We start from the raw sequence: 24,687 nt of genomic DNA, 5'->3' as shown, positions 1-24,687 counted from the left end.
CAGCACTGCCATGGAGGTGCCATGCCAAGAGTATGACTGCCAGCCCAATGAGTACCACTGAGGGAAAACCTTCCAACAACTGCACATGTGGCACACACACACCTAAATGGAATGGACATGAGCAATCACTCGAAGAACAACAATTATTAAGGGTATGGAACAGCTTCTGTTAGAATAGAGATTAAAAAGATGGACTGTTCATTTAAAAAAAAATACCACTAAAGGGATATAGCTGAGATCTATACAATCACAAATGGTACCAAGAAAGTGAATAAAGAAGTGTTATTTACTCCTTCACATAGCACAATAACCAGGGGCTATTCAAAGAAATTAACATGCAGTAGCTTTAAAACAAACATTAGGAATCACTTCTTCACACAGTGCAGAGTCAACTTATGGAATCTGTTGTTGAGTATGTTGTGAAAACCAAAAGTACAGGTTGGTTAAAAAAGAGAAATTTGTAGCAGAATGGTCCATGGGTGGCTATAAACCAAGGTGGCCAGGAATGCAGCCACATGCTCTGCAAACAGCTGATTGACAGGACTGGATGAAGGGTAGGAATCAACAACTGCCTAGTTCTGTTCATCACCTCTGAAGCACCTGGCCCTGTCCAGCATCAGGAGCAAGGATGCTGGGTCAGCTGGATCACTGGTCTTACCCAGACTAGCTGCTCTTAGGATAAGCCATTGGACTGATCCAGGGAAAAAGTCTGTTACTTTACAGCCCTTTTCTGACTACAGTACGCTGACAAGACAGGTTAAGTAACAGCTTGTCTCTCTCACCTCCTGAGAACATGGCCATATCACTACTGCAACCATACCACCACTGACTATCACGCCATCAGTACTAGCTCAAAGGCTTACGCCTGGAGATCTGTGCTAGAGAATAAGCAGCACTAAATACCCCAGCATCCCCAACAGCCATGTGAACTGGGCTCATGAATTCCTCCCATCAGCGGGCTGCTCACCTTCTGTGGGTTCAGAACCTTGATGACCTGTGTGATGGTCCCCGTGTTAAATGCTGGGATGGTGCTGCTGCTGGGAGACAGGAGCTGCAGCTGGAATGTCTGATGAAAAGGGAAAAGACCTTTTAGAAAGACGACTTCACCAATCACTTTGCAGAAACAATACTACCACATCAAGTGGGGGAGAGGACTATCTCCTGCCGTGTACAGCAATGGTGAAAGTGCTATGGAGAGGCTGCTTTAAGGGAGTGCCTGGGTCCTTTCTCCTTTCAGAGAGATCTGCAGCAGGCACTCCTGAACCACTCCAGGGGCCTGAGGGTTGTGTGTCTGCCGCATGCGCACAGGCTGAAATCAGACTGACAAATGCTCATGGATGGAGAGGAGGCGGAGCCTTACCAGCCTGAGGCAGAGCCTCTTCTGCTGTGTTTTTGAGCAAACAGCAAATGCAGCCTGGTTAACACAGGACTGATTCTGCCAGAAGGCTGAGTCACACTGCCTCTCGGGGAGAAAGGCACTGTCTCTGTTCTACCACAGTCTGTGACTAGCTCTGTGCACACATGCAGAGTGGCCTGCTCTGATCTGGTGAGCTGCTAAGAAAACATGCACGAAGTGGGTTTTTACCCACAAAAGCTCATGACCTAACAAACGTGTTAGTCTCTAGATGCCACAGGACTACTAGGTATACATGCACAAGCTCTCCCAACTCAGCCGAGCCAAACTGGATTGTCTCTGGGACACAGGAAGGCATCTTCCCTCCTCTCAAGTTTCATCTTCTTACTCCCTCCTGCTTCAGAGTGGGAGCTGTTCAGAGGGCGTTTCTGCCTGTTGATAAGGAGGAGTGTCTGATTCTCAAAGAGAAGCTGAACTGTGTTTAATCAGACTTCCCAGAAGGATCAGTGCCAGACCTGGGAAAGCTCAACCCTAAAGGTGTCTGCTGAGAAAAGTTATACTCAATGCAACATACTGTCTTAAGCTGCCCAAACAGTCCTGCTGTGAGAGCTAAGAAAACAGCTTAACAACTTTATCTCCTTCTCATGCTTCTTGGAGCTTCGCTGCCTCTGTGTGGAAGGGGTAAAACAATTGCAAGGATCTGGAAACAGGCAGAGGTTAGCCACCCAGCCTGCCATGGCAGCTCTACCTTTGGTACCGCAGCCTGGAACACAAAGTCTGTCATGTCCAGCTCTGTGCTGTTGGAGGCCTGTATCGTGATCACGGTGACACTGGGGTTGGTATTCGATCTCTCAAAGGTGAACTCTATCTTCAAACCATTCTTGCTGTATGCAGTGATGGATGGGATGCCTGCAGTCAGGGGACAAGAGCAGCAGCCCAGTTAGGACCTGGAGAGCATCTCCCTATCAGCAGGGCCCACCTGCTGCCCTAGAGCCTCCATTCAGAACTGCTCGCCTCCTCCCCTTCACAGTGTGCCCTCTTTCAGCCCTTCACACATTGCTCCCAAATCCTCTACCTTGTTACCAGACCCCCAGATGGTTCCAGTAGCTCAGTGTGCTCAGAGCTCTTACCAGCAGCAATATCATTGAACAGAGGTGGTGATGAGAGTCCATCCAATAGAAATGGAGGCTGTGATATCTGTGGGGCAGGGACAGAGACTGGAGAACCTAGAGAAAGCAGGTTAGAAGCAGATACAGTTTAGCCAGCAAGAAGTGCAATGAGGCTTTCCCAGCTCATGCATTAGCAATAAGTCTGCTACTGCTACAAACATGAAACGCAACAGGGCCATCTCCTCTCCCCAAGGATAAACTCAACCTCAGCCATCACCAGCAAGGAGTCTCTCCTCTCCAGCCAGCAGGTCTCCAGGCAGTCAGAATACCCTGCTCGACCCTCTACAGCCAGGCTGAGAACCCATCCCAGGACAGAGGAACACACAGCTTATTCTAACCTATTTCCCACCCTCCTCCCTATCAGCCCTAGACCAGCCCCCAAAGAAATACCCTGGAAAACCCTCACCCCTGACAGAAAGGGGCATTTCCCTGAAGAAGATCCTGACCCTGAAGAAAAAAGAAAAGAGGGAAGAATGCCTCTCTTACCCTGGCTCATCTATTGCCATCAGGCTGAGGGACCTGCAATACAACTCAATAGCTGCAGCCTGGCCTTACCTGTTAGGTTGAGATCTCCCAGGAGGTCCAAGAGCTCCCCACCGGCAGAGGCTGGCTTGCTTGTAGGGGCAGTTGGAATGACTGGGGTTATATCATTTCCTCCCAGTAAGTCCAACAAGTCATTTGCCTAAATAGAAAACAATAAAACCCCAGTTACAAACTCATTTCCCTGCTGACTTCACTTGCACTTGTGACAATGCCACTTGCTTTCAGATTAAAGGGTTTTCCTCTTAGCCACTGGCCTGTGAAGCTCTTACACTAATATTGGCCTAATACAAACAATTTACTCTTAGCACCTTAAGCAATATAGATTCCAGGGGTCTCAGGAAGATAGCAGGAAGTGCTATGTGAAGGAAAGGCAGAGTTTCTGAACACTGAGGCAGGGCACAGCTCATAGGTGGGATTTACTCCATTTACCCCACCTGCTCCAGCCCGCACTCCTGCTGTGGCACCTTCCCCTGATGTTGTACCTGGACTCCCTTCTTTTGCCTGGGAATCAGCAAAGGAGAGACAGGTAGCACCAGGCAGTCAGAGAAGCAGAGATGCTCCTGGCTTACTCGGGAGAGGGGGACAGTCTTTCAACACCTCTCTCTGACAGGACAGGGGGAGGGTTACACCAATTGAAGAGAGCAGCATCCATTACCTGGCTCGTGGGCGGCAGCCCAGAGGGGGGAGGTTTGGTTTCCAACACTGCTGGCTCTGTCTCTCCATTGGTCTGTACAATCTCAGTGGGGCCATTTGTGGTAACCTTTTCCATAACTGGCATTCTCTCAAGTAGGGCTGATCTGAAAGAAGCCGATATGGTTACACTCTGGTCCAAAGTACTCAAGATGCGAAGAGGATGAGCCCTTTCTTTTAGCTCTATGATGGGAGCTGAATTCTGGGATCATGCAATGAGCTTGAGCCATTTAAAGACTGTGGTCACTCTGTCACAAGCATAAACCTGTTATTGACAGATACAGGTTTTACAGGCAAAGCAGAGACCTGCCATGTGCCTACAAGGGCCAGGTCCTATTACAGAGCTAGGTTAGGGCAGCCCAAAATTCAGGGGAAGACAACCTAAGCACACTGGGGTACAGAGGGGTTTCACAGAAGTCATCTGCTTCTCTACAGCTGATGGAGCTGTATTTTCCCAACAGAAATGTTAATTAGCCAGCACAAGGCATAGTAAGAATGGGGAAGGTAGACCCTCCCCTCACAGCAAATTTACCCAGGTTCCAGTCCTCCAGGAGAGCTACCAGGTGACAGTCTGAACACAGAGGTTGCATGTGTGAACAGGGTGAGCTGGAAGTAACGGGTTGAAGAACATGCTACCATACTCAAAGAGACAGCAGATGCTGACTTAACGACAGCCACCCCTTGACGTGAGCCTACCCAGTTGGGAGTCACCCCACAGAGATGCCACATGATGCTGAATAGGCTATTGTCTGTGCGCCTCTAAAGACTAGAAAATGACAAGCATCACATTGTCAAGGAACCTGAGCCATGTGACTGGGCATTCTCACCTACTCCTAAAACCCTCGTAAGTGGAAGCCCTCAAGGATAGAGAAACCAGGGGGGTAATGAAGGCCAATATGCTCACCACCCCAGCATTTACGAGCCTTTCTCACAAAGCTACACAAGCAACATTCATGGTCCTCTTGGATCCAAGCCAAAGCTTCCTAAACTGTGCTTACAGTGCCCCGTGCGCATTTGCAGGGAGCTGGCTGATCATCTGATGCCAGCTGCATCATGTTTCCAGCAGCTAAATTCCATTAGAAGCAGCTATCCACTTGTGTCCTTTTCATGAGAGCCATTACTATATTGCCACAGAGAGGTTACAGCATCTCCAATGGGAAGGGAGTTGGTGTCCACAATATTACGAATGGAGAAGGGGACATGGACAAGACAAGCTATTAAAATATAGCCCAAAGAAGCCCAGCTCTAGGGTGCCCAGAAGCTGATCCTGGAAGATGGAGCTGGCCATCTTCCACAGATAACTCTGGACTCCCATTATCCTTCCCTTGTCCCCAAGTCTGGTGAGGAGGGCAGACCTTGACTGGATATTTCTTGTAAGTGTGGGACTGTCTGATTACCAGCTAAAGAGACTCACATGGGAAGATTAAATCAGACAATGCAGCAGGTCTAATCAAGCAAACAAAGGCACAACAAGCACACATCAGGAAGTTAAGTCAGAAAAATTCAAACTGGAAATAAGCTGCACATTTTTTAACAACGAGCAGCGTGAACCACTGTATGCTTTCCAAGGGGAGTGGTGGATTCTCCAGCACTTGTCCTTAAGTCAAGACTGAAGTTTTCCAGAATATATTCTTCTAGCTCAAGCAAAAGCTATGGTCTTGATACAGAATCACTGGCTGATGTTCTCTGGTCTGTTAGGCCAGAGGTCAGACTAGATCAAAACAGTCCCTTCTCACCTTAAAATTTTGTGTCATCTTACTCACCTCATGTGATCATACTTCTTGAAAAGGGCATTGTACTCCACTGCCCTCTGCTGCAGCTCCACATCAATGCTGCTGCCATAGATGGATACAACCTTCTTAATGCGGCTGAGGGGAAAGAAATCAACAATGAGTACAGACCTGCGAGGATACAAAAATCTGTAGCTGCACCCCCATCCACATCTGCCAGGCATAACTCCATATCCAATCTGTGATGCTCAATCTGGATTTCACTTGCATCACGCAAAAATTGTCTGTAGGGGCAGGAGCATAGATGAGCACCAACAGGACAATGTTATGCAGGGAAGAAGCCAGCAACATGAAAGTAGTGACTGGCAGGGAAGGGGAAGCAGGAACCCAAGGCTGGGGCTCCAGAGGTCAGGGCTCACCAGGTGGGGGTGAGGGGGACTGAGCAGGGCTGGCACTCGGACCCTCCTGCAGGGGGATTTAGGATGGCACTTCCTGCATCCTTTTCCCGCCAGCAGTGCAGGGCCCTGCCCAGTTGCCCCCACTGCCAACCTCCACCTGGGTGACCAGGTGGATTTGGGGGAGGAGAGCCTGGCATGGGTATCTGTTCCACCACCCATGGATATGAAGGGCTCTAATGATGAGAGCAATAAGCACAGCATGCACCAGGCAGGAGCTCAGAATACTCCAGCAGGTGGCAATGTGACTGACCTGTAACCCAATAGGGACAGTGTTGTTTCTAATTTACTATCTTGGTAGCTCTAAAGGCCCATGACATTCTGATATCTGACACTGTTGGACTGTTACAGGGTATAACATATCCCCAGTAATAGCAACATGCCCAGTCCCTGCAAGGAGCATAATCCCTTTGAATTATGGAAAGAGGGAATCCAAAAGGGGAACTTCATACCTAAATGATGATTCACGTCCGCAAAATAATACATTCAAATGAAGTAATACGGTCTCCACAAAGAGCACAGACAATAATGAACAGGGAGAGCACAACACACAGAAACCCACGCAACACCCTTCCTACATGTATGCAAAGCTGGATCACACAGTCTAAGCAACAGGAAAACCCCTTTCAGTTCATGAAGGCAGAAGTCACATCACAGAAACCCTCCCTTTTGCCTAGCTGAAGCTTGTGCCCTCCTGTCTGCTGCATGCATGCCCATTGGCCTTCAGCAGCACACCCTCCTCATGCAATGCTAGCAGACTCACTTGACAGTGCAGGTGAACCTTGTGGAAAGCTTCATGATGGCAGTCAGAGCATAACCTCGTGTAACAGATGCAGACATGTTTGATATCAGGACACTTTCTAAAATATCAAGTACTTCCTCTTCTGTTACCTGAGTAAACCAAGTGCAACAGGGTAAGTATCAAAGAAGAGATGGGCTCTGCTGCACGATCTCCTGGAAACACTCCCAAGTCATCATTTTCTACAGCCCCTGTATCACCGGGGAGGACAGACTGGCCAGTATATTTATGGACAGTGCAACACTACTTCTGTTTACAGTGAGATTTGCAGTTTCTGGGATAGGCATGCAGAGCACTGGATAGGCCCTAACAATTCATTTATAATTTAAAAATCATAAATGATATATTTTATGAACTACATGGGCTTCTCCCATCAAAGAAAAGTAGCATCAGCACTGCAATGCACAGCCCTGGCATGGCCAAAACACCTAGCCAGGTTAGCCCCCATCCCTTTCAACTCACCACCAATGCCAGGAGCTTCCCAGAGCTGCCAATACAGTTCAACAGTCCAGCTCCGTCCTACAGCAGGGAGATTATTCCCTGGCCAGCAGCACCATGCCCACTAGCGCTAACCCAAGCAAAACATCCCTCATTGCCACATACCCAGCACCACCCTATTCCAACCCACCCCAGTAAACTCCCAATAACTCTCTTCATCCCCATCCCAGAACTGTACCTGAATTGGCTCCTCCTCTGCACACTGACCAGATATCAAGAGGTCTCCATATTCTCCCATACACCAAGAGGCCACCTGGACCAGGGGCTGCTGTCAGAAGAGGAGGTTAGACATGTCAAGAACGAGCAGCTCTCTGAACGACACACCAAGCTAAGGCTCAGCAGTATCCAAACTCAGTTCATACTGCAGAACTGGCCAGTACCATCAAGAGGTCCCAAAGGACAGTGGTATGCATCAAAAGAATGGGTATCACTAGGGCCACTCTGGGCCTCACTTGCTAGAGAACAGGGCCATGCACTATTGTCAGTAGCCATTACCAAGCCTTGAACTTCCTTGGGAAGCACTCTCTCATGCTGGCTCAACTAACAGGGGCATTAGGGGTTGATCTAAAACCTGGACTGGACATTTACCTGGGAGTAATCACCAAGGATGGCTTTGTAGAGTCTCTGTACAGTATAGGCATGCATCTCCACGCTATTTGTTATCAGTTGGATCAGGTTGGGGACTGCATCATCACGAACATAACTTCCTGCCTGAAAGAGAAGTCATATTAACAAGGAACACACAGGAGACCTCTTTGGTTTCACTGTCACACCCTCTTCCAGCAGACTCCACCCAACTCAGGGCAGACTCAAAGGGCACTTTAAAGAATCTGCTAAGAATCAGACAGTTTTGCAACATCCTGAAGAGATGCTCTGTGGGTGTTTACACTGCACACTCCTTACAGAGGAACGTAGAACACTTGCACAGCATGGCCCACTGGCAGGGGTTTACACAGCAGCATAGATGGCAAGGTACTGCTAGGGCAAGCAGAGCGAAGACTAAACAAAACGTTCAAGTACACGCTCTACACTGCTCACTCTATGCCCAAGCAGTGCCTCTCCTCGCAACACTGCTAAAACCAGCAATGTAGCATCCCCATGCCTCCCTGCGGCTGAAGTGCTGCCCCACTGCAAGAAGCTGCTGCAGCAGCCTTTCACTGCCACACGTACAACACACCACAATGTGGACACAGTCTGCTTTGCACAGGAGGATATTGTTCACACACCCCACACTTGCTGTCAGTGACCATGCTGTGCAGACATGTCCTATAGCTGGTGGGGAACACACACAGCAAAATAGTTGGACAGTCATTATTCAGCTTCTCCCCCTGCCCCCTCTACAAACCACACGTGATGATCCAGAAAAGCCTAAGCTGCAGAGGCCCTGGTTTCTTTGCCCGAATGAAGGCTACCACAACACAAAGTTACACGCTTTCCGTGGGAACCAGGCAGAAAATATGTTGGCATTGTTCACTGTATGAACGGTTAGTGAAGCACAAGCTAAGGCTGCTGCTTACAAGCAAAAATGTGCTTATGTCTGCTTGTTGTGTCTTGGCAAACCCAGACTGTGAGCAATTGTCTGCTATACATTTGCATGAATTAGGACTCCATTTTACCAGGGAGAAGCAGAGGCTGGAATGAGAAGTTGGCCTGACAACATCTGCTGGCCCTGCTGAAGAAGCACCAATGCCAATGTTTGAGTTGATATAAAAAGTTCCTTACATCACTCAGCACAAAGGTCTTTGACTCTCTCACTCTTATGTTCCTTTACTTGTGATCCCGGGCCCATGGTTCTTTTTGCCTTTTCCACATTAAGACAGCAGAAAAAGGAAGCATCTTGAATCCTCAGACAGGTCTGAAAGGATGATGCCTTTCCTCCTGGCATGAACTTCAGCACTGAAGATGAAGCTGTACAGGGCATCTTGGATTTCGGTTCCAAAGAACAGAACATGAAAGGCAGCAACATCACATTCTCTAGTACCAAAAAATGCTTCATTGAAGCATAAAAATTCCTGGATGCAGAAAGCAGCTCTCCTTGCTGTGTCTACACTACAAGATAAATTTGAATTTATTTATACCGATTTTCTAATTCTGGAATTTTTAAGTTTGAATTTGACCGTACTCACTTCCCACGTGCTCCCCACAGAGTCGAGTCATTGCTGCCATACACAAATTGGTTAACATCGACTGTTGTAGTACTGCATTGTGGGAAGCTATCCCACAGTTCCCTCATCCCCGTAATATTCTGGGTACGCCCCCTGGTCTTGACATCATCTTCCCACATTGCATTTTCCTCATTCCCCACCCAATCCCTGAAAACATGCCAATTCCTGGAAATAATGCAGGGACCCTCAAAGTTAGAAGAAAGAGCATAGAAAAGTCCAGGAAAAAGAATTTTTTGTTTCCCCCCACATTACACTGCCAACACAGGTGCAGCAACTGCATTCTCAACTGGCCAGCCACTGAGGGAGACTTTTCCACAGCAGCAGTCAAGCCCCCAGTATTTTAACTGCTGGGGGACACTTCCACACAGCAGCAGCAAAGCCCCCAGTACCTTAACTGCCAGGGGAGACTTCCTCACAGCGGCAGCAGCACAGCCCAGAATATCCTTCCCACCCTTGGAGCCCTAAACACATGACTGGCAGCATGGTCAGCACCGAATGGCACGCACATCCTTTTATTTGGTTGGGGGCTACCCATGTGATGTGTCTGAGTGTGGGAAAGACCCAGACTATACAGTGCCTGTGGGGGAGGGAAGAGGGTTAGCACACAAATGTAAACTACTGAAAAGTTTCTCATGTGTTATGCAAGCACAACCCCCGGCACAGCCTTGTTGACGTGGTATGGAGAGTTATGGGCTGGCACCAGGCAGCGCAGGAAGAAAAAAAACAAAAACAAGTGTACACACAGAGCTGTGAGCTCCCTGCAGAGGCTATTTCACTGGGCACATGCACTAACAGTGCTAATAGCAAAGAAAGACAGATATTTCTCAGGCTCTCATACTAACATGAGCCCACTGCTAAAGGCTTGCTGAGCTTGCTTGGAAATTCACAGCCTTCCTGTTATTGGAGAGCACCAGCCAGAGCGGAGCACTGAGAGGAGCATTATAGATTACATATGGGACTGCTCTGGAAGCCAATACATTCACTTTTTAAGATGTGGCGCTTCCACACTTGCCTTTAAACAAACTTCTGAATTGCAGCTTGATGCTATACCCATCAGGTAACTGCGATTTTGTAATCTCGAGATTAGTGCACCCTAAATCAAGTTAATGGTATTTACAGTGAAGACAGTCAGGTGGTAAAATTGAGCTAACTGAATTAAATTCAAATTTATTTTGTAGTGTAGATGCAGCCAGAGTCTGTTTGGAAGAAGGCAGTCCATGGGATTTGCCTATCCACCTTTCTTTACAGACCCATTGGCTCAGGGCCAGGAACATAACTTTTTTCCACAAGGCAGATGAGGTTGCAAACATGTCACCTGACTTTGGCATCTTAGAGAAACGATGTATAATGCTTGACCTGGAGAAGAAGTAGTCTTGTGGCACCTTACAGACTAACAGATATTTTGGAGCATAAGTTTTCGTGGGCAAAGACCTGTTTCATCAGATGCATGAGTGGGTGAGGGGGGTTCAGAGGGGTATTTAAAGAGTGGGGTCCCAGAAAAAGGGAGGACCAGAGCTGACAAGGTCTATTCAGCAAGGTGGAAATGGCCCATTATCAATAGTAGGTATCAAAAGAGGAAAAAACAAGTCAGATCAGACAGGGGGCTATGAGCCATTGTCAGAGTCTAATGGGGAGATCTCAACACCCAGGACAGAAAAGCTGCCTTTGTAAGCTGTGAGCCACTCCCAGTCTCTGTTTAATTCTTGGTTAATGGAGTCAAATTTGCAAATAAATTGCAGCTCAGAGATTTCTCTCTCCATTTGATTTATGAAATTTCTTTGTTTCAGGACTGCCAATCTTAAATCTGCTACTGAGTATCCAGAGAGATTGAAGTGTTCCCCCACAGGCTTCTGTACATTACTGTTCCTGATGTCTGATTTATGTCCATTTATTCTTTTACATAGAGACTATCCAGTCTGGCCAATGTAAATTGCAGTGAGGCATTGCTGGCACATGGTGGCATATATTATATTAGTAGATGTGCAGGTAAAGAAGCCCCTGATGGTACGGTTGATGTTAGGTCCTGTGATGATGTCACTGGTGTAAATATGTGAACAGAGCTGGCAGCAAGGACTGCTACAGGGGCTGGTTCCAGGCCTAGAGTCACTGGTTTGTGATTTGTAGTGGCCGGTGAGGATTTGTTTAAGGTTGGCAGGCTGTCTGTAGGCAAGGACAGGCCTGCCTCTCTAGGTCTGTGAGAATGAAAGATCATTGTTGTCTGGATATGTGGACTCTCTACTTAGACCCTATGCTACCAGCAGCCCCAGCTTTCTTCGAGATACCACCTATTTCCTCAGGAAACTACAATCCATTGGTGACCTTTCTGAAAACACCACCCTGTCCACCATGGATGGGGAGGCCTTTTACAACAATATCACACAGGAAGCCTGTGGGGGAACACTTCAATCTCCCTGGACACACAGTAGCAGATTTAAGGGTGACAGTGCTGAACCAAAGAAATTTCATAAATCAAATGGAGAGAGAAATCTCTGAGCTGCAATTTATTTGCAAATCTGACTCCATTAACCAAGAATTAAACAGAGACTGGGAGTGGCTCGCATCTTACAAAGGCAGCTTCTCTGCCCTGGGTGTTAAGATCTCCCCATTAGACTCTGACAATGGCTCATATCCCCCTGTCTGATCTGACTTGTTTTTTCCTCTTTTGATTCCTACTATTGATAATGGGCCATTTCCACCTTGCTGAATAGACTTTGTCAGCTCTGGTCCTCTCTTTTTCTGGGACCCCACTCTTTAAATACCTCTCTGAACCCCCCTCACCCACTCATGCATCTGATGAAACAGGTCTTTGCCCATGAAAGCTTATGCTCCAAAATATCTGTTAGTTTATAAGGTGCCAGAAGACGTCTTGTTGTTCTCGGAGCTACAGACTAACATGGCTACCTCTCTAATGCTTGACCTACATCTCTTGTCCAGTAGGCCTTAGCAATAAGAACAAATCCAGAAGTCTGACCAAGGACAACAGTGGAAGAGTGCATAAACAAAGGGAAAATTAGACGGTGCCTACCGGCGATAACTAAGCTAACTGTGAGCTTCGATAGGGAGAAGCTCATACCTTGGTCAAAAAGAAAACAGAGCTTCAGGCACACAGTGATGGGCCCCAACATTCAGAGCTAAGATAGACCAGAAAGGACTGAGGGTGTTTGGTATACATGCACGGCAGCTGGAAGCATGCTGTCCAGCGCAAATAGATACACTACCTCTGCTCAAGCTAGCTAGGCACTAGAAACAGTCAGTGTGAATGGTGCATGAGGGCAGTAGCTTGGGCTAGCCACCTAAGTACAACTTGGGGCCTGTACCTGGGTGACGAGCCCAAGTCCACCTTTGCCACGATAGTCACAACAACATTTTATTGTGCTAGCTTTAGCAGCACTACCACCTGTCTGTCTTCCTGGGCTGGGAGTCATGCTCTCAGCTGCAGTGCTTTGGTGCCTCAGCAGGCCTAGGTCAGGGCACTGTGGGAGGCAACTGGTGCAACTGTTTGCTAGAAGTCCCTCTCTTTCAATTTGGTGGCAAGGCAACATGTCTCAAGTGGAATCATACCAAGGCAGTTCTCACAGGGAATCAGCCTTTGAATGGAAATCAAGTCTCTGTCTCAACAAAGGAAGCTACTCCTTTCCACCCGAGGACCCAAAGGCACAGGAATCAAACCACAACCCTAGTTTCTCAGGCATGTTGTGAGAAGACTGTTGTCTCAACTGCTAAATTATAGCACTCACTTGTCAGCTTCTCACACTAACTCCTCCATGCTACCCCTTACATATGGCATGCTCATCCTGCCAGGCCGCCTTCTAGTCCCAGCTCAGCAGTGATGGGTATCAAGTGGTCAGTCAATAAATTATAATTAGGTCCAAAGGCAGCTGGATTAGTTGTCACTTTATGAATAATTACTTTCATAAGACCAGCAGTAGTGTTCATCTCTAAAAGCTGTATGCCGCATTTCTCAAACTGTGGGTCCCAACCCCCTGAGGAGTCATGAGCACCTTAGAGTGGGGTCACAGCTGGATTCGGTTTTTCTCTTGCAAAAATTTTGTGTCTCTGGCATCTCAAATGGCAATCCACTGACACTGATCACATGATTACCGATAGTCAGACAAGGCTTCTCACAAATGTTTGTGTATCTCCAATGTTTCCACTGACGATCTAAACGCTGATCCCGTGATCTCAGATGGTCGGGTTCAGCTTCTTTTGCAAACGTTCGTGTGTTTCTAGTGTCTCTGCCAACACAGCGTAGTGTTTGCTAGTACGTCTTTAGTAGTCCTTGGAGTGCATGTGAAGTTCCGTTCTTTTATCAATTATTATAAATTTATAAAAACTTTCATCTGGTATTTTAAATTTCTAGCCTTATAACATGGAAAGATTTTTATTGGGTGGGAAGCAAAAAGCTGATGACAAATCTACTGATACTGCTGATAAAAACAGGCTTATATCAAGAAAGTATGATGGAAGTTACATATATTTTGGTTTCACAAGTGTTTTTGTCACTGGAATAGAACAGCCTCAATGTGTTATTTGTCAGAAAGTATGAAGCCAAGCAAATTAAAACGAAATCTGGAAACAAGTCATGCAGACTTAACAAACCTTGAGATTTTTTCATTTGAAAAAGAGATGAAATGAAACAACAAAATATACAAGCGTCCCTTCAAAATCACTTTTAGCTTCTTATCAAGTTACATACAGAATTTCTCAGTGCAAAAAGCCCCACACAACTGAAGAAAATGTAATACTTCCATCAGCTGCTGATATGGTTATGAGTATGGTGGGGGAGTCTAGTGCTAAAAAGCTTTTAAGTATGCCTTTGTCTTACGACACTGTTTGCTGCCGAACTGTAGATGTGCTAGATCTTAATGAGCAACTAACTGAAAAAATAAGAAGCAAATCATTTCCCATTCAGATAGATGAGGCAATGAATAAGGCTAAAGATGCCCATTTAATGACATATGTTAGATTAGTTGATGACGGTAAAATAAATGAAGATTTACTCTTCTGTGAAGAAATTACAGGGATGAGTAAAGCTGAGGATCTTTTCGCTATAATTGATAACTTTATGAAGTCAAATCACGTACAGTGGTTGAACTGTGTGGGCATATGCCCTGACGGAGCACGCTCTATGTCAGGCTGTCATAGAGGACTTCAAATATTAATACGCCTAAAAGCTCCTGGTGCTGTTTGGACACGCTGTATGATTCATAGGCAAGCTCTCGCTTCGAAAGATTTGAGCCTGGTATTGGAGAATATTCTACAAGCAACCGTAACTGTTGTGAACTATAAAACCAGGCCTGTAAGGTAAGGATGTTTGCAAGGTTATGTGGAGAGATGGGCACTGAACACACTTCCTTTGCTGCTTTACTGTGAATCAAGATGGCTGTCTCGGGGAAACGTTTTGATAAGTTTTCAAACTAAGGAATGAACGTCACCAGTATTTAACTGAGGAAAGGCACAGTAGCGCACACGTTTATCAATTGTGATTTCATTACGCAGTTAGCATATTTAAGTGACACATTAAGTAAGCTGAACACTCTTAATACCTCACGGCAAGGTGGTAATAATACTATTCTTCGACTCTATGATAAATTGAAAGCATTTATTAGGAAAGTTGAACTGTGGCAGAACAAAATGGAAAATTCACATTTAGATATGCTTCCTACTTTAAAATAATTTAGTGAAAGCAATAACACACATAAGTGAAGATGTGAAATTTTGTATTTTAAATCACCCTTCTTTAAAATTTTACTTTAAGAGCTATTTCTCAGATGTGGATATTGAAAGATTTGATTGCATAAGGAACCCATTAACAATAAACTAATAGCTGATACACTAACTACTACCGAGGAGGAGCAAATCATTGATCTCTCTCTGAAACTGCTTTAAAAATAAAATTCTCTACAATGACTCTCTCTGAATTTTGGATCAGTGTGCAAAATGAGTACAAAGAATTAAGTGAGGAACTATGAACATATTTATTCCATTTGCAACATCTTATTTGTGCGAGTCAGGTTTTCTGCAGTTGCTGCTATAACAAGCAAGCATCGATCAAAAGTAAATGTGGAATGAGAAATGAGAGTGACTATCTCTACGATGAAATGCAGATTTCAAAAATTATGCAACAATAAACAAGCTCATCCTTCATATTAAACAATATGATTCCAAATTTGATTTTTTGTCTATTTCCAATAAAAAAAATTAGTTATCAAAAATTATTGGCATATTTATTTCTTGTCCAATCCTAATCCCAATAAAAGGATTAGTTTTACTTGTGGAGCAGTGGGGGTAGAGTCACACAAATTCATTTAGCATTTAGGGGGTCATGGTATGACAAAGTTTGAGAACTGCTGGCTGTATGTACTGGGTTGTGACCCTCCCCTCTCATCCTTTATATATCACATGGTTTATGGTCTCTCCCATAGAAGATATTTACTTGTGCTGCACACAGCAACAGGTGGTCCCAACTTTGTCCCAAGCCCCTGGGTCTTACTGCCACTGAAGTATTAAATATTGGGGCATCATACCATAATGGCTCCTTGCTCAGTGTCTTCCGAAATCTACCAAAAAAAATTCTAAATCCTTTCCAATTCTCATTTTAAGAAACACCTTAACCAGCTGTCCCAGGCTCCTACATACATCATGCTCCATATTAGTGTCCAAAGGCCTGCAGTAAATACAAGCACAGAGCAGAATGGCTGATGGTTTCGAACAGCCACAGGACTAGCCACCACATGAAGTAACAGCAAGCTCTTCACAGGTTCTTAGGATAGGCTCTACTTACCGTTGTTAAGACTCGCATGATTGTGTCTATGTGCCAGCGCTTGGAAGGGGCATACCTGAGAAAACAACAGAGAAAATCAGAGAAGTAATTAGTTCTGGCAATTACCACCAGTAGAAAACCTGGCAGGATTATGAAAGCCTTCTCTTCCTTCACCTTCTGATCCATCACTCACCAGAAAGTTCTCTCACATTGCCTGGGAAAATGCATATGGATTCAGGTTTTCAATACATCAACATTAAAGGACCAGGTTTACTATGAAGTCTGCAGGACACGACAGTGGAGCTAGTCTTCCAATTATAAAGTGACAGTGGTAATGAGATCACCTTGTTTAGCAATTTAATGGAAAAATAGCAGGAGCCAGTGCACTGGATTTATTTAACAACGTAGTCAGTAATTAAGTGCCTACGAATAGTACTTCCCATAAAATTATAAACATTGTAACATGCCCTTACTCAGCATAGATATAACAACAGATCACACCAAGGTTGATTTGCAGTGGTGAAGGGAAGAAACGACCAGGAATCCAGCAGCCTCACTGCTTCTTGTAAGGTGGGGAGAGATACAAAAATGTCGAGCCACACACTTCCCTGGACCTGCAGAGGATTAATGTGAACTTTAATTGAGCCCTTACTTCTCTGCTGCAAGAAATATTCCAGAGGCACAATCTGCCTTGAACTCTGGCTCACAAGAATCCAGGAAATACAGCAGTTCCTTCATCATTCCACGGATGTTGTTCCCATTAACTAGCGCAAAGCTCAGTTCCATTGCACGCCTGGAACAAGAGAAAGCATGCTAATAAGCTATTTCAAACAACAAATACACATACAGGTTGCCCACCTGCCCAAATCCCTCCATTTCCTGCTTTCTTACCTTTTAGCAAGGAAAGCATGAGCAACCTTGATTAACGCTAATTTCTCATTCACTGGCAGATATTAAGCACCTAAGAACTTGTGAAGGAAGAGAGGTAGAAGGGAAGTTCTCTAGCATTTGTATGGAAATCCCTAACTATCCTGAAGAATAGAACACCTTTCAGCAGCAGGTGCCCATCTGAGAATTTCTGAACTTCCAGCTGTTGGTCACTACTTTGCAGACTTAGGCTCCATGTATACTACCACGGACAACCAACCCACTCAGTGTCTATCTTCTGGGGCTCAATTTCGTGCATCTAACATGGATACATGAAATCAGCCTCTCAGGGGTCGCAGTCGATCCCTGTACTCCTCGTGAGACAGGAGTACAGGAGGCTGATGGAAGAAACTGTCCCATCACCCTTGCCCTGTATAAACAGACAAGTTAGCAGAGTGCAGGTATGTCTATTTTCGAAATGCAATTGGCGCAGCTAGAATTGTGTACCTGTGGTCATCTTTCTTAGCCTAGAGTAGACATAGTCTGAGACTGACCTAATGGTGTGATGGAAAGGCATGCCCAGGCCACATGAGGCTACAGTTTTACAGATGACGGCCAGAAGGGCATGATGATCATTAACCTGACTGGCCATATACCAGAGGACAGAACCTCACACCCTCATTTCCAAAGAGTCTGCCCAAGCTAGAAATCCAAGCTTAAAAATTTTGAGGGATGGAGAACCCACCACATTTTCAGTAAGTTGTTGTGCATTAAAAAACACAAACCGCTATTTGTCAAGTTAAATCTAACTCTCAAATTTTCAATGGGGAGAAAAACTTGATTAGCCATGATGTTCGAGGAGACCCATGGACTGCGGGGACAACAAAGCTGGTATGCTTTCAATAGAATGAGATAATGATGAGGACACCACTTTGGGCTGAACTGGCAGAGACTGCACCTCACTAAGTGATGACATAATGGCCTCTGTCTCTTTGGCTTTGGTGCATGGACACATGGAATATAGTACTGAGCTCTGAACACCACAAAACACTAACAATATTGACAAACAGAAGAGAGTTTTGGTAGGAGTAATATGTGACCAAAGGGGTGGAAGGCCTAATTTGAGAGAATGACTGAAAAAGCTAAATATGCAGTGCTTGGCGAAGTGGGGATGAGGTGTCTTTGGAGAAAGAGAGAACTACAATAGCACACGAATACTAGATAGGCTTAAGATGAAAAAAGAGAAGTTACTCAGCGTAGTAACGATGGTTCTTCGAGATGTGTCCCCGTGGGTGCTCCACGATAGGTGTCGGGCTCGCCCCGGCGCCACAGATCGGATCTTTCCAGCAGTTTCTGCCGGACCGCGCACGAGCCGGCGCGCGCCGCTCCCCTGCGCACTCCCAGCCACATGCGCGATCCGGTCCCCGCCAGTTCCTTGACCAACCGCCTTGGATGCTCCTGAAAAACACCAAACAGAGATCTGAAGAGGGGAGGATGGGCGGGTGGTGGAGTACCCACGGGGACACATCTTGAAGAACCATCGTTACTACGGTGAGTAACCTTTCTTTCTTCTTCGAGTGTCCCCGTGGGTGCTCCACGATAGGTGACTACCCAGCAGTAACCCAAAAAAGGAGGTGGGTAATCGGGTTATGTGCAGCTTGCCCCTGAAAGGACCGCTGTCGAGAGGCGGGTATCCTCTTGGAATACCCGGTGTAGGGCATAATGCTTGGCGAAGGTGTCATAGGATGACCAGGTTGCTGCTCTGCAAATGTCTTTTAGCGCAATGCCCTTGAAAAAGGCTGTTGATGCCGCCACCACCTGGGTGGAATGAGCCCTAGGCAGGGCCAGTAAAGGAGTCTTTCGAAGTTCGTAGCACATCTTTATGCAGGACACAATGTGCTTCGAGATTCTCTGTGAAGAGAGACCCTCTCCTTTTGATCTGGGAGCGAGAGAGACTAAGAGTCTGTCCGTTTTCCGGAAGGACTTAGTTCTGTCTATGTAGAAGGCCAAACGCCCTCCTCACGTCCAGGAGGTGCAGGCGTGCCTCCTTGTTGGAGCTATGAGGCTTCGGGTAAAATGAGGGTAAAACTATAGGTTCGTTAAGATGGAACTCTGAAGAAACTTTCGGAACAAAGGCTGGGTGCAGCCGTAAGGTTACCACCTCCTTTGAGACTACCGTGCAGGGCGGCGTTGCCATAACTGCTGCGAGCTCACTGACCCTGCGAGCTGACGTGATTGCAAGAAGAAAGGTTGTCTTTATCATAAGGAGATGGAGGGAAACCGTTGCTAAGGGTTCAAAGGGTGGTCCCGTTAGCACGCTGAGCACCAGGTCCAAGCTTCACGATGGTGAAAGCAGTTTCCGAGGGGGGTACAGGTTTACCAGCCCCTTCAGGAACCTGGTAACAATAGGATGGGCAAACACCGTGGGCCCTTCGTCTTCATGCCGAAAAGCCGATATAGCGGCAAGATGGACCTTCAATGAGGAGAGGGAGAGCCCGCCTCTCTTGAGGTCCAGTAAGTATTCTAGTATGACAGGTATAGGCACTTCAAGGGGATCTAACTGCTTGGTGGAACACCATGCAGTTAATCGAGTCCATTTCTGTTTGTAGGTCTTCCTGGTGGAGATCCTTCAGCTACTTTCCAGGACTCGTTGCACTCCCTCCATACATGTACTTTCTAGGGAGCTGAGCCATGGATTAACCATGCTTGTAGGCGCAGGCCTCGGGGGTGAGGATGCACTATGGACCCCTGGGCCTGCATGAGCAGGTCTGGCACTACCGGAAGGGGAAGCGGTGGACGATCTGACATGCAGAGAAGCAAGGGGAACCATTGCTGTCGATCCCATGTGGGGACCACTAGGATCATGCGGGCTCTCTCCCTCCTGGCTTTCTGCAGGACCTTGTGGATTAGCACCGTGGGGGGGAACGCGTAAAGCAGTGGGACCTTCCAAGAAATCGCAAACGCGTCTCCCAGGGACCCCCGCCCCAGTCCTGCCCTTGAGCAGTATTGGGGGCACTTCTTGTTGTGCTGAGTGGCAAACAGGTCTATCTGGGGAAACCCCCATGCCTGAAAAATCGGTCTTAGCAGATTGGAGCGGATCTGCCACTCGTGTGTGAGTGCGAAGTGCCTGCTCAGCTGGTCTGCCTTCACGTTGTGAGCGCCTGGTAAGTACGAGGCTTTCAACGTTATATTGTTGGCGATGCAACAGTTCCACAGCCGGACTGCTTCCGCACATAAGGCACAGGATCGAGCTCCACCCTGCCGGTTTATATAAAACATGGTGGAAATATTGTCTGTATTGATCCCGACTACCTTGCCTTGTATGTGGTCTTGAAAGTGTTTGCAGGTGTTGAACACCGCTCTGAGCTCCAGAATATTTATATGCAGTGACTGTTCCGTAGGGGACCACAGTCCTTGCGTCACCTTTTCGCCAATATGTGCTCCCCACCCTATGTGGGAGGCGTCGGTGGTGAGGAAAAGAGAGATTTGTGGTTGGTGAAAGGGTACCCCTGTTAGCATGTTCTTGGGGTTTACCCACCATTGCAGGGATCTGCGCACCTCTGTCGTGGGCGACACCACCCTGTGGACGGTATGGGATGCTGGCTTGTCAACGCTCGCCAGCCAATGTTGTAGGTTGCGCATATGCAATCTGGCGTTCTGTACCACGAACGTTGCCACTGCCATGTGGCCGAGCAGCTGCAAGCACGTTAAAACCGGCGCCGTGGGGCTGTATGTAATGACTTGTACTAGGGAACCGATAGCACAAAAGCAAGCGTCGGGTAGATAAACTCTTGCTGTGATACAATTTATGCATGCCCCTATGAACTCTATGTCCTGTGTGGGGTCGATCTTTGATTTCGCAAGGTTGATGACCAGGCCCAGCGAAGAAAACGTGTTTGCTGTTACGCGTATCATGCGTAGTACCTCCTCTTTCGAGGCCCCTTTCAGTAGGCCATCGTCCAGATATGGGAATATAAATACCCCGTCTGTGCAGGTAGGCTGATACCACTGCCAGGGTCTTGGTAAAGACTCTGGGGGCCGAGGAGAGGCCGAACAGCTGAACCTTGTATTGGAAATGTTCTTTGCCGACCATAAACCGGAGAAAACGTCTGTGAGCCGGGTGGATCGTTATATGAAAATACGCATCTTGTAAGTCGAGGGCTGCAAACCAACCTCCATCGTCCAGTGCTGTGAGTATACAGGCGACTGTGATCATCCGAAAGCGTTGTTTGCACAAGTACCGGTTGAGGCCTCGAAGATCTAAGATGGGCCTCCAGCCTCCTGTTTTCTTCTCTGTGAGGAAGTATCGTGAATAAAACCCTTTCCCCTGAAGTTGCTCTGGCACTCTTTTGACTGCCCCTATAAGCATCAGGTGGTCCACCTCGTGCTTGAGTTTCGCCTTGTGGGAGGCATGCCTGAGATGAGGCCTGGGTGGAGGTCTTGGCAGTGGGAGCGACTGAAAGGGGATCACGTAACCCGTGGCTATGATCTCTAGTACCCACTTGTCTGTGGTGATCTTTCGCCATTGTGAGTGGAACAGTCGGAGGCGATGATGGAACATTAATTGTGGATGACATTGCGCGATGGTAGTAATAGTGCAGCCCTCGATCTGTCTGTCAAACTTGTTGCCTTTGGGCCTGCCCCAAGGATGCACGGCCTTGTTGGGAACATCGCCTGGGAGTTCTATACTGTTGTTGCTGTTGATGCTGCCCTTGGTCGTAGCCCCGTTGGTACTGAGCACGCTGAGGTTGGTACGGGTATCGCCGTTGTTGAGGGTAATACTTTTTCTCTCTGTATGGAGGGGTATAAATACCCAGTGTTCTGAGTGTGGCTCTTGAGTCTTTACTGGAATGAAGGACCGAATCAGTTGACTCTGCAAACAACTTCTGCGTGTCGAAAGGGAGATCGACAATTTTTGCCTGCAGATCCCTCGGGATACCCGATGTCTGGAGCCAGGATTCCCTGCGCATGACCACTGCCGTAGCCGTTGAGCGTGCCACCATGTCCGCTACGTCCAGGACAATCTAGACTCCTGTCCTTGAGGCTGCATAGCCCTCTTGCATGATGGCCTTCAGCACCGGCTTCTTATCTTTTGGAAGCGAATCCATGAGAGAAATAAGCCTGGAGTAATTGTCGAAATTGTGGTTCGCTAAATGTGCTGCATAATTCGCCATTCTCAGCAGCAGGGTGGAGGAGGAATATACCTTTCTGACAAATAGCTCTAGCTTCTTGGCATCTCTGTCCGTTCCCCCCGCTTTGTACTGGGAAGTCTTCGATCTCTGCTGAGACGATTCTACCACCAGAGAATTTGGTTGTGGGTGACTAAACAGAAACTCAATGCCCATCGCCGGGACGAAGTATTTCTTATCCGCCCTCTTGTTTATAGGTGGGGCGGAAGCCGGAGTCTGCCATATGGTAGTAGCAGACTCCATGATTGCTTTGTCGAGCGGGATAGCGATTTTGGACGAGGCCGGAGGCCTCAGGTTTTTGAGGAGCTTGTGGTGCTTCTCCTGCACCTCTGCTGTTTGGATGCCTTGCGTGAAAGCCACCCTTTTAAACAGCTCCTGAAACTGTTTGAGGTCGTCCGGGGGGACAACATCCCCGGGGGCCATAGCCTCGTCAGGGGAGGACAAGGAGGAACCACTAAGGTAGACCTCCCTTGAACTCTCAGGGTCCTGCTGCCGGTGGTACACCCTCTCACTAGAGGCTTGCGAGGGAAAATCTTGGGGTTCCAAAATCAGCTCCCCTTGAGACAGCTGTGTTTCCGTCCCCGTCCGTGAGTGCCCACGGGGGTACTGGGTGGTCGAGGGGGACCTGCCCCTGGGTGTATGCCTGTGGTGTCTATGCCCGGCGTGATAAGGACGACCGTGGCAGCACGGGCACGGTTCCTGGGATGGAGACCTGGACCACTCTCGAGGGGCATACCCCCGATGTCTGGGGGAGCGAGATCATCTGGATGATTGAGACAATGGTGAAACTGGTTTATGGTAGTACTCCAGAGGGTCAAATCCCAGAAAATGCGAGGGTGGCCCGAGCCATGGTGAGGCTGGTTGGAGGAACGGGGAAGGAGGCTCTGGGTAGGCTGGGGGAGACCCGTGTCTCCTGGTTGGTGTACGCAGCATAAGGGGAGGACTCGTTGAGAGCAGCCCTGTCCAGAGAAGGGCTGCGGTGCCAGGTTTTCGCTGCTGCCTTTCCCCTCCCCTGCGGGGCTGGCTCCGCCCCTCCCCGTACCGGGGATCTCAGCCCCGCTGTTGGCGCCGCGCTCGGCACGCTCATCTGCGGTGCCGCGCAGGTGGTCTCCTCCGGTGCCTGCAGGCTACGTGCCTGTTGGCCCTGCACCGTTGGTGCCGCGGGGGTCTGTGCCGCTTGCGGCAGTGCCGCTGGTTCCGGCGCTTGCCTGGCCGCCGCTCTGAATGCGCGGGCCGGCTGTTTAGTAATCGGAGGCTCAGCCTCTGCCACGTGCGCTGCTGCACTGCCGCTCGCTTGTGACTGCGGCTGGGGGCTGTGAGCTACGCCCGTCCCGCTCGCTGTGACCGCCGGCAGGAATCGGGCTGGAGAGAGCTTCCTCCGTTTTTGCACCGAGGGGGTGAGGGACACCGCCTTCCTTTTATGGAGCCCTGTGGGTCCCTCCGGTTGGGGCCTCTCCGGCACGTCTGGCTGGAGGGCCTTATCAAACAGCAGCATTTTCAGCCACATTTCTCTGTCCTATCTGGCTCTGGCCGTGAGCTTTGCACAGAAGGAGCATTTCTGGGTGACGTGTGATTCCCCCAGGCATCTGATACATTGACTGTGCCCATCAGAGGCTGGCATAGCTTTGCGGCAGGACTCACACTTCTTGAATCCTGAAGAGGACATTGTGGTGAGTCTTTGAGCTGTTAATAGGGTACTTAGCACCTTCTCTGTGCCTGTTCCCCTCTCACGGACTCCAGCCTGCCGCAGCAGGAGGCCTACTGGCCTTCACGTCCCTCGGATGCCTCCGCTCCTCCTCTCGTTTTTAAGACTTTCTACTCATATATAATTTTTTTTTTTCCCAATAAAGAAACAAACAATTTAACTAAGAACTCTGAAAGAAAACTCTAAAACTCTGAAAAAAACTCTAAATACACTGACTCTGGCCGCAGCCTGAGCAGATTCTGTCTGCAGCCGATGGCGGTTAAGAAGAAACTGGCGGGGACCGGATCGCACACGTGGCCGGGAGCGCACAGGGGAGCGGTGCGCACCGGCGCATGCGCAGTCCGGCAGAAACTGCTGGAAAGATCCGATCTGCAGTGCCGGGGCGAGCCCGACACCTATCGTGGAGCACCCACGGGGACACTCGAGGAAGAAATCAGTGTTTTGTGTGACAAAAAAAAGGTAGCTAGGCAGGAATAGGATGAAAATAGGGGTGAACGTTAAGAAAAAATCTCTGGGAGTGAGATGTGCTAGACTAGGGAATGTCTCCCAAGGACTCAGCGGACGCCTACCAGGCTGAACACCAGAAAACAATCTAGTTCCATCTCCCCTAGGTTTCTATGTAAGCCCTGCATAGCTGAGTGTTGCACAAAAACCCAAAACAGTGTATGGCTCTGCCTGATCCTCTAGGCTGTGGAGAGCTACTCTGGATCTGTAGGACTTTCACTGATTGCTTTACATGCATCAGCTTGGGGGTGGGGAG

At 47.9% G+C, this 24,687-nt stretch overlaps 1 protein-coding gene across 2 annotated transcripts in view; it reads right to left on the bottom strand.

The window, feature by feature from the left end:
* The window catches only part of AP1G1 (adaptor related protein complex 1 subunit gamma 1), a 126,601-nt gene that overhangs the window by 14,889 nt on the left and 87,025 nt on the right, over positions 1 to 24,687 (bottom strand). The window contains exons 12-22 of one of the 2 annotated variants that reach the window (XM_075009218.1): positions 16,819 to 16,959; positions 16,188 to 16,242; positions 7,827 to 7,949; positions 7,417 to 7,503; positions 6,705 to 6,832; positions 5,520 to 5,624; positions 3,722 to 3,863; positions 3,079 to 3,205; positions 2,485 to 2,580; positions 2,103 to 2,263; positions 968 to 1,066 (exon numbers count right to left, since the gene is read on the bottom strand). In XM_075009218.1, the coding sequence (XP_074865319.1) occupies positions 968 to 1,066; positions 2,103 to 2,263; positions 2,485 to 2,580; positions 3,079 to 3,205; positions 3,722 to 3,863; positions 5,520 to 5,624; positions 6,705 to 6,832; positions 7,417 to 7,503; positions 7,827 to 7,949; positions 16,188 to 16,242; positions 16,819 to 16,959 (1,264 nt within the window). Of the gene's footprint in view, positions 1 to 967; positions 1,067 to 2,102; positions 2,264 to 2,484; positions 2,581 to 3,078; positions 3,206 to 3,721; positions 3,864 to 5,519; positions 5,625 to 6,704; positions 6,833 to 7,416; positions 7,507 to 7,826; positions 7,950 to 16,187; positions 16,243 to 16,818; positions 16,960 to 24,687 lie in introns of both variants that reach the window. The other variant, XM_075009217.1, reaches the window with a different exon arrangement.

This window comes from Carettochelys insculpta, chromosome 14 (assembly GCF_033958435.1).
Source record: "Carettochelys insculpta isolate YL-2023 chromosome 14, ASM3395843v1, whole genome shotgun sequence".
NCBI lineage: Eukaryota > Metazoa > Chordata > Testudines > Carettochelyidae > Carettochelys > Carettochelys insculpta.
This window is presented reverse-complemented; position numbering and strand designations above follow the sequence as displayed.